We start from the raw sequence: 13,833 nt of genomic DNA on the forward strand, positions 1-13,833 counted from the left end.
TTAATCCATTGTCATCGCCTAAAGTCTTGTTATTTTTGTTTTGTCACAAAGTACTGCTTCTATTCAGATCTCAGATTTTAATCAATGGATGCATTTTCACTTTGCCTGTTCAGGAGAAGCTGTCAATCAGGTTGTTGACAACAGCAGAAACCTGTGGGCTTTTTTTCATTAATTTCCTTTATTATTACATTTACAGACCTTCACATGGTCCTTGATGCCATTCAATGATACAACAAACCCAAGTCTCCAGATAATAAGGAGAGATGTTGCAATCCGTACGGAATCGTACCAGATAACTTTGGGATAAACATCAGAAGGTAACCGTCGCATGTCTGAAATGGCACTGTATGTTTCGCCTGGAGGTGTTAACGTATGCATTTGTTTATCGCATGAAATACGCGGACAGTGTTTGGCAGGCGTCGCAGTAAGCTCGGGGAGCTTGATGAACTGCGACAGCCAACCGCGGGGTTCAGTTTCACCTGCTGGCTATATATAAGCCATGTGACTGGTGTCACCGGGCTATTTAAATGCTGTTGACAGAGCCGCCCCCCCTTGAGGGACGGTCAGAAGCGCTGGAGCCGAACTCACCATGATGGACCTTTTCGAGACGGGCGCGTACTTCTTCAACGACCTGCGGTACCTGGAGGGGGACGGCGGGCCGCTGCAGTGCCTGGGGGCGGCCGGGACGTCCCCGCTGTACGGGGCGCGGGAGGGCCCGCCGTCGCCGCCGCCGCCCCCGCCCGGGGAGACGGGGTTCGAGACGGGGTGCGAGGACAGCAGCGGGGAGGAGCACGTCCCCGCCCCGCCGGGCCTCGGGCCGCACTACCCGGGACAGTGCCTGGCCTGGGCCTGCAAGACCTGCAAGAGGAAGTCGGCGCCCACGGACCGCCGCAAGGCCGCCACGCTGCGCGAGCGGCGGCGGCTGCGCAAGATCAACGAGGCCTTCGAGGCGCTGAAGAGGAAGACCGTGGCCAACCCCGCCCAGCGGCTGCCCAAGGTGGAGATCCTGCGCAGCGCCATCAGCTACATCGAGCAGCTGCAGGAGCTGCTGCACACGCTGGACCGGGAGGAGCGCGCCCAGGGGAAGGACAGGGCCCACTGCGGCGCCAAGAAGCGACACGTGAGTGCGCCGACGCTGACCCGAACACGCCTCCTCATTAACACAGGAAATGGGTCTCTTATTATACAGGAAATAAGTCTCTTATAACACAGGAAATAGGTCTCTTATAGTACGGGAAATATGTCTCTTATAATACAGGAAATAAGTACCTTATTATACAGGAAATAAGTCCCTTATAGTACAGGAAATAAGTGTCTTATTGTACAGGAAATAAGTACCTTATTATACAGGAAATAAGTCTCTTATTGTACAGGAAATAAGTACCTTATTATACAGGAAATAAGTACCTTATTATACAGGAAATAAGTACCTTATAATGCAGGAAATAAGTACCTTATAATACAGGAAATATGTCCCTTATAGTACAGGAAATAAGTACCTTATAATACAGGAAATAAGTACCTTATAATGCATGAAATAAGTACCTTATAGTACAGGAAATAAGTCCTGTTCTCTTAAACATTCATGGAGAAAAAACACAGTTCATTTTACTTTTGAGCATCATTTGTATGTACAGTATGGTTTTGTGTGCATGTGTCTCAAGAAATTATAGTCATAAAATGATGCTTATAGATGCTTGATTAAGAATGACACTTGTTAATATTAGAATGTTAGGATCATTTATCGTCAAATGGTATTTCAACATTAATCAGCGTTTATTTTAGCATGAGTAATAAGACTAATAGCCCATAATAGAGTTTCTTATAGATCTTCTGTGGGTGGATGTATGGAATTGTGTGGGTCTGAGATTCTGTGTTTTTAACTTTCAGATCCTGAGTACTGATCACTTCAGAGGGGACAGCTCCCATAGCTGGCAGACCATGATCAATCACAGAGAAGGTCTGTATGCCATAAAATCTGCCTAATTACTGATTGTGGGGGCTGCGGGTGGATTTAACAATGATCACTTAGCTCACTTTTAAATACAGTACAGTTACTCGTTTGTTATGTGCGTATGCATATTCAGCATGTATGTGCATTATCTATATTTTTTAAATCATTAGTGATCTTTGCATAAACGTGCAAATTACAACGCAGTCTGTATTTGGAAGGTGATGCAATTGTTGTTTTGGCTCTGTACTCCAGCACGTTAGATTGATTTGAAATGAAGCAATGAATTTGAGGTAAAAGTGTTAGCGGTTAGCTTTAATTTAAAGGTATCTATTTCCAATGATCCATGTAGGAATTACAGCCCTTTTTATATACAGTACCCCCATTTTAGGGGACCAAAAGTACTTAGACAAAGGAACATAATCTTAAATAAAGTCATCACGTTTGGTACTTGGTCGCAAATTCTTTGCATTTGATGACTGCCGGATGTCTGGGACCCACAGACATGACCAGATGCTGGGTATCTTCCATAGTGATGCTCTGTCGGGCCTACACTGCAGCCATCTTCGGTTCCTGTTTGTTTTGGGGGGTTTTTTCCTACAGACTTGTCTTCAGCAAGTTAAATGCATGTTTGATTGAATTTAGGAAGAGTGATTGACTTGGCCAGTCAAGAACATTCCACTTTTTGTCCCTGAGAAACTCTTTGGTTGCTTTAGCACTGTGTTTGGGAAGATTATCCTGCTGCAGGGTGAAATGCTGCCAAATGAGTTTTGAATCATTTGATTGGATCTGAGCAGATCCACCCAGGCTGCTGTCAGCAGTCAGTTCAAGTGGCAGCCATGCATGCCTAAACCATGACACTACATCCCCCATGTTTCACAGATGAGGTGGTGTGCTATGGATCACAAGCAGTTCCTTTCTTTCTCTGCACTTTTACATTACTTTGGTACAGGTTAATACCCATCTCATCTATCCATTAAAGTTTAAAGTAGAGTTCCAGAACTCTACCGTATTCTTTTTTTTTTTTTTTTACTGATTTATTTATTTTTACCAGTGGTTTGTATGTTGTGGTGAACCTGCTGGGATTATGCTGGTGTAGTCTTCTCTATTTTCATCTTTGACACATCTGGGTCTGTAGTCTGGAGAGTGTTCTTCATCTGTTTGACAGTTTAAAATGGGTTTTTCTTGAAAATATTTTTTGGTCATCCACTACAGTAGGTCTTCTATGCTTTCCCAGGTTGTTTGCGATTGATGAGCTCCCCGGTGCATTATTGCTTCCTAATGATGTATCAAACTATTGATTTTGGCACATCCAATGTTCTGGCTATGACGGATTTGTTATGATTTCTCTACTCCATGATGGTCTGCTTTGCTGACATTGACACTTCTTTTGTCCACATGTTGAGACAGCAGCAGCTCCAAATGCAAATGCCACACCGTCAATCAACTCTAGACGTTTTCTTAGCTTTGCATGGACTAATGATGCAACAACACACAGTTGGCCAAGAAACAGCTGTTCAGCCAACTGTCCAATTACTTTTGGTCCCATAAAATCAGAGGGACTACATATAAAAATGCTGCAATTCCTACACAGAATATGGTTTTGAATATCCTGAAATTAGAGCGGACCGTCTGCACTTTGACCTCATGTTCATTGTTTAATTTCAAATCCAATGTGCTGGAGTACAGAGCCAAAACAACAAAAACTGTGTCACTGTCCAAATACTTATGGACTGCACTGCATTTACAGTTTTCGTAGATTAGATTTGCCTCATTGTTGTGTATCTTAGATTTACCCTATTTTTGATAAAATTATAGCTAACAGAAACCAAAAATAAATTATGCATACATATTCAAGTGCATAGAAGCCTATGAATAATAAATGCCTTTGTATATATTCAGATGTGTAAATGTGCTCCCTGTCCATCATGCTGTGGATCTGAAAGAGTTTTTTTCCCCCAGTCGTTTCAGGTCAGGCTGCTGAGTCTTCGGCCTCCAGCAGCTTACACCACCTCTCCTCTATCGTGGCCAGCATTTCCACCGAGCCGCCAAAGGAAGAGCCCAACCAACTGGCCTCGGGCACATGAAACTCCGCCAGGAACCATTTTATACAGAACTGACCAGAGCTATTCACATTTCCATTGCGCCATTTCAAATGGCTGAATGTTTAAAATAATTTATTCTATGACTGCTCAAGTTTTTTGTATGCTTTTGTATCGATATTCACATGAGCTGTAGGCTACTAGTTAGAACTGGCATTTCTCATAACGTTTTTTTTTTTATTTCTAAGTGAAAAAAATTGAGCAAATGCCAGTTTACTTTTGTATCTTTTGGAAAATATGTTAAAATGCTTTAATATTCATACATGTTGTATTTAAGAACACAAATAAAATAAACATCAAAATATGAATTTCTTGTGAAATTTCACTAGCATGAACTGAAAACAAGTAAATTATGTATATTATAAATTATAATGATATATTTACTGCTGGAGGAAGTAAATTGAGTTAAAACAGAGCAGCTTATTTGGTGCTCTTCAAAAACAGAGTCACTGCAAATCGAAAGCAAGATTAAACCTTTTTACTAGTCGGCTGTCATTGGCACCGCAAGCTGTAAACAAACTTGTCCATGTTGAAAATGCTGAATTAAAAAAAAATTTTAATTGAAAAAATACAACATTTCTTTAAATGCGAGAATTGATAGCAAATCCTATAAACCCACCCACCTGTCACCATCCAGCTTTTTACGAGATTCTAATTTCTCTTTCTAATCTAAACAGCTCAGGAGGCTTACTTTATGACATACCCTCTGACTGAGAAATGGAGTTTGCTTTACAATGCATCTATCTGAGTTGGAGAGGGTGCATGTACGTAGATGTTCTTCCAGGTTTTCCAGACATCACTGATTGTGTTATTCCCACATAGCTTAACCTGCATCGTCGTCTTCCATTTCACATTCCGTAATGGCTGTGGATGCTGTGAATGTCTCCAGCGTCACCCTCTTTCTCTGAATAGACATGTGACTACCGGGGGTTAGTTGAAGTATCCACCAGAGGCAACGTGTTTACAGCTATTTAAAGAGCGTAAAATGACACCAGAACCCCAGAAATAGTCTTGGTTATGTCTTTGTGGCAGCTGCTAATGAACAATCCTCTGCCTCCGTTATTACTAATAAAGTCATCGCTAAACTTGTCCTGACAGTTTGAGCGGAAATTAATGTTTGAGTATTTGCATTTGCATTTGCCTAATTTTAACTCAACACTTTGTGATACATTGCCAAAGGTAAAAGCTGGCCATCCAAGGGTTATTTAGGGTAGTCAGGGGATGCTCTCTTTAATTACCTTTATCTATTCAATTTGATGTAACAGGTTTCTTTTTGTAAAAATGAAAGTCTTAATTCTACATCTTCGGAGCTTACTAATGCTTGCTGTCCATAATTGGTCCGTTGCCTGTCTTTTTTCTCATGTATCTGTCTATAAGCTTTTAAACATTTCTATCTGTTTTTGAATGCCTTTAGAATTTGGATGGTCTGCAAAATGTATTTAAATATCATGAGGGGTGACTTTTCTTAATGTTTTTTCCAAATTGGTCATTTACATGATTTTTATTGCATGTTCTAAATATCCCTTGAGTACAATGAATGAGTTGAACACAGCCTGTGATGTGTGGGTTTGAAGAGAACTACTGGCTCAGGCTCCCAGAATGCACCGCTGCCCGGTGACCTTCCTGCTGAGAGAAAGGTCACGAGGTTCCCGTCTCTGCTTTGATCTCACGGCCCAACGTGGTGCTATGACAGATTGAGCGCAGTGACCCCCCTCCGCCTGTTTGGTGCCCACCCTCCTCTTACCAGAGCTGACTGGTGGCCAACTTCACACAGAGGTGGGGGGTCGGGGGGTTGGGGGGCGGGGGCTCTCCATGTACAGTGAAAGACATTGGGAAAGACAAGGTGGTATAGCCAAAAAATCTTCTGACCTATTTGCCACCGTCAGCAGCTGTGGAAGCATCTGGAGAGAGGACCTTATTGTACGTCGCTTTGGCTAAAAGCGTCTGCCAAATAAATGTAACGTAATGAGTGAGTGTGTAGAGCGAAGGGAGAGTAATGGCGAGTATATTTGGGTGATTGAGAAGGTGGGAGGGACAAGAGTGGCAGTTGGGGAAGTTTGGTAGCAACTGAACATTTACATTTCACCGAGACAGTCCGACGTGAAAATTCCGCCATTAGACTTTTTATCTCTAAGTCAATCAAAGGTGTATCAGTTACTACCTTTGTAATCCGTCTGAATGCTCGTGCTGGGAGAAAATATTAAAAAGATGCTGTATCCGCTTTCGCACATGATAAAGAGGTCTGGCCTTCCCCGAGCAGACACCCGATACGTTACTAAGGTGTTTAAGTGCTGCCTTTCAAAGCAAATCTTCCCTCCCACACTGAGGACGCGTTCACACTTTTCCCAGAGTGGGACTGAAATTGGATATCGCGCTCCATAATATCACTTTAATACGATTTGGCCCACATCCCCATAGCAGCAGCAAACTGGATTTCCATCCTATTGGTAATACTACTTACCGAATTCTGTACCTCAGTTCAACATGATTGCGTTTAACCGCAGGGAAGCAAAAAAAAGAGGTAAATGCATATCCTGCCAATAGACCTTGAACTAGGTACCGAGAGAAAGTTTGCCCGAACAGAGATTGGTGCAAAAAAAATAAAAAATACTTAACTGATGTATGCCACTGCTGATTTTACACCCAAACTCCCTCAGCTCATCAGGCACTGTTTCAGTAGCCATTTTGTTTCATATTCTCTGTAGATGCAAAATGCAAAGTCCTCTATTGTTAGTCAATAACAATCTATCACAGCAGCTTTTTTTGCTAAATGCTTAATTTTGCTAAACCTCTTGTGCTTCATTCAACTCATTCTGCCTTCTTCCAGTCTCATGTTCTCAGCACAACAACACCGAAACACAATGAGGAAGGCAATCATTTGATTTGTGTCAATTTTGTAGGGGTTGTTTGTACTTTTTAAACCTACTGAGGGCAAGTTTGCACTTGCAGGCTCAGGTCTGTGGCCAGCTTTGGCAAAGCAGATTTCATAGCATTTTCTGACCCAATTTTGGATATATTTACCTATTAAAAAAAAAAAAATCAGTATCTGGGCTAATGACTGCTAATTTAGTCATCATCCATTTTGTTTTCAGGTCGCATTGAAATATGCCACACTGCTAAAATTATGTTCTGAAGCTCTTCGAAAGTGTGGCCTTTCGTCAATGAAAAAACAACACAACTTTGTTTGGTCAAAAGATTCTTTGACGGCTGCAACAATCCGATAACAGTAATAATAGTATAATAATGGTATTGTCTTTGGCTCCCGCCGCCCTATTGCGTATGATATCAGCGGGTCTCACATATCAAGGCTACAGAGCATCAGAAATTGCTTTTTTGCCTTATCTGATTTCTTAGAGATCCAGCCTTAATCCATTTTTCCCCAACATTATATTTGGCAGCGCATTTCACTCCTCTGCCAGACAAATGGTGCTGCCAATCACCGGATGAGTTTCTGACGCATGACTTGCCAGGAAATATGTTTTTTTTTTTTGTCCTTTGGGGCTCCTCATTTTGGAAAATTAAAATATGATAAGAAAAACAAGTAAGCAACACAAACTGTCATAGACAACACATTGGATAGTATTTGCCAAGGTCGTATGCATAAAACTCAGCGTGGGACTTCTCATTGACGCAGTTGTTTACATTTTTATCCAAGCACAAGATTTGCCTTTCAATGGCGTAGTAGAACACTCCGGACTGTGCAACAGAAAATGTGTTCAAGTCACTGTTGGTCAGAACAAAGCACTACAAATCTCTGAGCCTAGTGTCGATACACCATTTAAAAAAAAAACTTTTTGTCTCATCCATGCACCTTGTACCTACTACATTCGATAAGTCTTCTCAAGGACGTGAGGATTATTGTGTGTTTTTCCAGTCGTGGGGGGAATTTTGTTGAGGTGTAACAGAGTTACGGATAGAATTTGGGAGAATGAAATGCAGTTTTCTTCTCCTTCTGCTTCACAGTAAAGTGTGACGCCCACCTGGATGCATGTCGGCCATTTTATAACAGAACGGTCACCATATATCAGCTAAGATGGACAGGGAGGGAGAACACTTCTTCAGACAAGAGGTTGAGGTTAAAGTGAAGAAGAAAAAAAACAAATACATGAATCTATTGCACAAAATCCGTGGAGAAAGTGCACTTATCGATAAACCGATAACTATATGTCCAGGATAACAGGACTTACTGACCTATTTCTTAAATATATGTGTCCAAATAGTTTTAGAAATATACACTATAAAGTAGCTGGGGGTTATGGGGTTGATGTCATTGAGAACTGAGATTAAAGAGCCCCTTTGCCCTGCACTTAACATAGCCTCTGACCCCTGACAACCTTGGCGGAACAGTGTTTCAGACACACCGCTGTTACTGCCCGACAGTGAACAACAAGCCTGACCGATAGCAGCACACCTTTGGCCTCCTTTTGGGCTGGAGAACTGGGGGAGAAAAGACCATGGCAGTCACCATAGGGGTCCTGCATCGGTCCTCACACAGTGTGTGTGTGTGTGTGTGAGAGTGTGAGTGTGTGTTTGTGTGTGTGTGTGAGAGTGAGAGTGTGAGTGTGTGTGTGTGTGTGAGTGTCTGAGTGTGTGTGTGAGTGTGTGAGTGTGTGTTTATGTGTGAGAAAGAGAGAGAGATTTGAGATTTTAAAAAACCCCTTTATTGGGACATTGTTCAAACGTGGTAATTACAGTACTTCAAAAAAAAAAAAAATAGAACTGATGAAACAACAACAACAACAACAACAAAACAAACAAACAACCACCACAGGCGAGAGGCAGAGAAAGTGAGCGAGAGAGAAAGAGAGAGAGTGAAAGAGAGAGACAGAGTGAGACAGAGAGAGAGAGAGAGAGCAAGAGAGTTAATGTATATGTTAACTCTTTTAATGCATCAGCTGCAAAATGCCAGGGCCATTTCTGCCCGGCTTGCTCGTCCCAGGCCAGGCTGGTCTCCTCTTCACCCAGTGGCTGGTTCCCGGGCCCCCACCCCTTTGATCTCTCCAGCAGGCCCGTTACCCATGCTGGCAGCACCAGTGTGCTCCTCAGTGGCCCGCTACGGGACCCCTGACAGGAGCCCAGAGGCCGCTACTGCTGCTGGCTGCTGCTGTGTTATCTTAGGTGTGCTCGTTTCCCAGGGGAGGGATGCGACCAAACGTCCAACACGTCACGTGACACATCCTCAATATCCTCACCCTATCCTGCTCATTTAAATAAAACACACACACACACACACACACAATTGGGAGATTGGGTGACGTCATTGATGCGTTAAAGTGTGTATTATTTAATTGAATTTCGTGCAACCTGATTCCGGGTGTTGATTATAATTTCATGGGAGATCGCTAGCACATTAGAGCTCGGTTGTTAATTGTTTTTTGCGACTCATTTAAGAAAAGGCTGTGCTTCCAGCACCTTCTCTGGTGTGAGGGCAGGGCCATTTTGAGCAGCGCTTTTTTTTTTCCTGCAGCGGTGCGAATCGGAGGCTGAAATCTGACACTCTCCCGCCGCAGCTGGGGCGCATCTGTAACGGTGCGATTTGTCTCTGTCGTAAAATCAGAGCCCTGCACTCTCCCGGTGCACAGAAGGGGGGGGGACGTCCCGTCCCCTCAACGTTCGGGTTAAGGAAAGACATTATGGTGACTGTTAAATCTTAATTGCGTTTTAATGGAGTAGATCACTCCTTCCCTTTCAAGGTGGAGGTGTGCTTTCCACACCAACACTTGTGATGTCATAGCAAGTAACGCACCTATCATGAGTAAACTCTTATGAAGACTAATGCAGTCGTGTTAATTACTCTCCTGTTTCTAAATACACTTTTTGTTACATATCTAATTATTTCATTTCTTCTAGGTGTATTTTATGGTCATATCTAGAGACGCAAACATTTATAGTCTATTTTTAATTTTTATTTATATTTTGAAGGGAGGGGCGTAAATCAAAAGGCTTTGAGAGCCTAAATTTGTACACCCAACAAATATAATACCCTGACTAATACCCTGCTGGCTGCCAGCTTTTATTTGGCTTTGGAGAAACAATGCAAATGACCATCGCTATAGCTGAGAGGGAAAACACCAGGGAATGCATGCTGTGTGTGGGAACTCAGCAGGGCCTGGGAGGGGGTGGGAAGCTGCCCCCTCTGCCCCCCCCCCCCCCCCCCCCCCCCTTGGGGCTGGGCAGGGGGATATGGTAATTAGATCTGGCCAGTGTGGCCCCACGGCTCTGTCCCGGGACATATAAGAGGGCCCGGCCTCAGTAGACCCACCACACCCCTCAGAGACCCCGATCTCTTCCCCCTGACGGCACACACACACGCGCTCGCTCACTCGCTCGCTATCGGACCGTATCCATGGAGACCCCGGACCTCTTCTACGACAGCTCCTGCATGTCCTCCCCGGAGGGGCGGTACGGCGAGGGCGAGGGCGAGGCTGTGGGCGAGGCGGCGGGCATGGTGGAGCGCGAGGGCGAGGACGGGCACGTGCGGGCGTCGGCCGGCCGCTGCCTGGCGTGGGCCTGCAAGGCCTGCAAGCGGCGGTCGAGCGTAGCGGACCGGCGGCGGGCGGCCACGGTGCGCGAGCGGCGGCGGCTGAAGAAGGTGAACCACGCCTTCGAGGCGCTGCGCCGCTGCAGCACCGCGCCCGGCGGCGGCCCCGCCCAGCGCCTGGCCAAGGTGGAGATCCTGCGCAACGCCATCCAGCACATCGAGCAGCTGCAGGAGCTGCTGCTGCGGGAGCAGGTGCACGGCTACTACGGCCTGCCGGGGGGGGGGCGCTCCGAGCCCCCCAGCCCCACCTCCAACTGCTCCGACGACATGGTAACCCGGCAACGCCTTTACCTGCGCACTCTATACATGCACTCTGTCTGTCTGTCTGTCTAACCTTATAGAGCTCTACCTGTATAACCTTATAGAGCTCTAACTGCCTACCCACAGCTCTACTGTACCAGCCTAACCTCATAGAGCTCTACCTGTCTAACCTCATAGAGCTCTACCTGCCCAGCCTCATAGAATTCCACCTGCCTGACCTCATGGAGCTCTATTTTACTTGTCCACCTGCAAAAGTCTGTACTCTACCTGTCTAACTTCATAGATTTGTACTTTACCTGCGTATCCATATTGGTCTGTATGTTACCTGTCCAACTTCATAGATCTGTACTTTACCTGTCTACCTCTAAGTGTCAATCTGTACAGATCTGTACTATACATGTTTATATATGCCAATGGATTGAGTCAGGTATCTAGAATTTACTTGTTATCTATCTACTATACGTTACCTATATGGATCAGTACTTTATTTGTCAGTTTGTCCATATCTACACCCTACTCATCTATATGTGTGAATCTGTATTAAATGCTATACTATATAGTCCAAGGACATGCAGGTTTGGTTGGAGAGAGATAGCTTTAACATTTTTTTAAAGATTCTGTCTCTCTATGGATATTATATTTTTTATCTTTATCTCACTTTTTGTTTTAGTTTTAGATTTTATTGTAATTTCTGTATCAGAGCCTCTAAGGCCAGGCCTTCAATCACCATTTCCCCTTAGCTTTTATTTGCAAATGCCAAGTGTTTCGGTTTCTTTTTTTCAGTGAAAACTTTTTTAAAATGCCTTTCAGTGATCACTGAACTCATGAAACTGTGTTTGGGAAGAAAAGTAAATCGACCATTAGTGACTGACACCTTGACAGGGCTTGTCACAAGTCCTAAAAAATCTCGTCATCAAAAATCTGCATTATAAAAAAAAAAACTATGGATCATAGAATATAACTGGCACCTAGAATACGTACAGTATATTAGAACTGAAGATGGCTTCTGATGGGAGAGACGCTGTGATGGCGTTCTCACCAGGAGGCGGTTTTTCTTCCGTATAAAGCCTGGAAAATCCACCTTACAGAAGTCTGGCGGAACAGTATGTGCCTCCGCATTCCTTCCTGACTGCACTGCCGCTTTCCTGGTGCCAGGATGTTCCGCAGATTTACTCGAGGGAAGTGTCATGCAATATCGCTGAGGTTTCCAGTCAGGCAATTGATTCGTCATCCCTGAAAATGTGTGTGCGTGAGCGCGCGCGCGCGCGCGCGTTCACACAGATGTGAGTGCTTGTACTGTATGCGTGTCTGTGCGTCCATACAGATGTGTATGCGTGTGCGTGTGCACAGACAACATTATTTAATTAATACAGCTCTCACTATAGGGGTACAAGTCTTATAAATATTTCAAGTGGTGTTTTTTTTCAGTCAACCCCTAAAACTACATTACAAACTTGTGGAAATAAATGTTGTGAACATTTTAATACTGGAGACTCTTGGTTTAAACAGCCTTTACTTTCCATGAAAGTAGCAGAAATTGCCAGTTTTAATTCCTACCCTTCTCCCGCAGGTCGGTTGCCGCAGTCCTGTTTGGTTGGAGATGAGTTGTGGAAAAATGAACGACTATGAGATGCACAGAGGTAAATCACCATGCTATGTGTTTTTTCAGTATACTGATTTTTTGTTTAGTCTCCATGACCACCGAACATAACGCTGGACGCGAAATTAAAGTAAACAGAATAGGGACACTTTTTAAACGAATTACTTTGAAGTTATGGACAAAATGATTACAGGTAAATTGAATGGAGACCAGTATGTTTGGAACAGCAGAAAAACAATTCATGAAGAGCATTTCAAACTTTTTTTCGTTTTCATGATAGGCCTATTGCAGAGAACAAACTGAACGTATGTCCACATGTTCCCTAAGTGCTAGATACGACGAACCCACGATGATTTTGAATCTCACGGTTTGACGTGTGTGCATATACTGCTTCGCCAATGCCCTTTCTGGCTACATTTTCATTAGCGCTCTAGAGAGAAAGGGGGATGAAAGAATTCAATTTAAAGTACGAGTGAACATTAAAGGTCGTCACAATTATGAAGCGACTATTAATGGCTGAAAATAAACCCTTTTCTTCTTCCTCCCACGCAGCGGGCTGCGAGGACGGGACTCCCACGGCGTCTAGTCTGGCGTGCTTGTCGGGCATCGTGGATCGTCTGTCCTCGGGAAACACAAACTGCCAAACGGGGAACTCGGCCGCCCTCTCGTCTTGCGGCTCCGACGGCCAGCCCGGCACCCCCGAGAACCCAAACACCAGACCGGTCTATCACATGCTGTGAGACTCCATGTGCGCCGACCAAAAAAAAAAAAAAACTTTTTATAATATATTTACTTCACGCTACTATTTTCTGTGGATTCTTTCAATCGATGATTTTATTCCCACACAAGAGTGAACGTGAATTTGGCACGTCCCCCACGACTGTATTGTAAATAATAACGTGCATAAGGGCTCATTCCAACATGTTGTAATCGTCCCGTTTTTTGGTGTCTGTTTCATTCTCAATGCAACGTATTTAACTTTTTTAGTAAGTTCAATATAGCTGATTTTTTTTAGCATCCATTGTTATAAATGTGAATAAACTGTATTTATGTTAACCTCCTTTGCTGTCTTTGTTCTCAAGGAATGACACAGAAATCCCATTTAAATCAAGCAGCAGTGACATTAAAAGGCAGTAATCATTAGCACTACAGTTGAAGTGTGAATTGATCGTTAAATGTACTCGTTAAATGTCCCTCATAAAGCACTGCTGCCGTTCGTAAGAAGCCAAACTGCTCGCGCACACGTCGAGTGAATGAGAGGGGATGTAATGGTAATTGGTTTGTTTACCTTTTTTTTTTTTGGAAGCAAATGTTGCCCACAGTTAACACTTAGGAATCACAATTTACAGCAAATGGCCTGCACCTTAAAGAATCACAC

The 13,833-nt window shown here is 43.8% G+C and overlaps 1 protein-coding gene across 2 annotated transcripts; it reads left to right on the forward strand.

Moving 5' to 3' along the window:
* The first annotated feature begins 541 nt into the window (after positions 1–541).
* On the forward strand, positions 542–13,511 carry LOC118231430 (myogenic factor 6-like). 2 transcript variants are annotated; one of them, XM_035425230.1, is made up of 4 exons: positions 542–997; positions 10,721–10,864; positions 12,426–12,495; positions 13,008–13,511. In XM_035425230.1, exons 1-4 carry the CDS (start codon positions 590–592, stop codon positions 13,193–13,195), a joined length of 810 nt encoding a protein of 269 aa, XP_035281121.1. In that variant the 5' UTR covers positions 542–589; the 3' UTR covers positions 13,196–13,511. The 2 variants fall into 2 exon arrangements, with proteins under 2 accessions (XP_035281121.1, XP_035281119.1); XM_035425228.1 differs by lacking the exons at positions 10,721–10,864; positions 12,426–12,495; positions 13,008–13,511 and adding exons at positions 1,891–1,960; positions 3,914–4,338 and having other exon boundaries at positions 542–1,120.
* The last annotated feature ends 322 nt before the right edge of the window (positions 13,512–13,833 follow it).

This window comes from Anguilla anguilla, chromosome 7 (assembly GCF_013347855.1).
Source record: "Anguilla anguilla isolate fAngAng1 chromosome 7, fAngAng1.pri, whole genome shotgun sequence".
NCBI lineage: Eukaryota > Metazoa > Chordata > Actinopteri > Anguilliformes > Anguillidae > Anguilla > Anguilla anguilla.

Bases quoted from the DNA above. Each gene is read 5' to 3' on its own strand.
- LOC118231430 (XM_035425230.1), top strand. From the start codon at position 590: ATGATGGACCTTTTCGAGACGGGCGCGTACTTCTTCAACGACCTGCGG. The intron at 998-10,720 runs GTGGAGATCCTG...CGCCTGGCCAAG, and splicing joins CCGCCCAGCGGCTGCCCAAG to GTGGAGATCCTGCGCAACGC. The intron at 10,865-12,425 runs GTAACCCGGCAA...CTTCTCCCGCAG, and splicing joins CCAACTGCTCCGACGACATG to GTCGGTTGCCGCAGTCCTGT.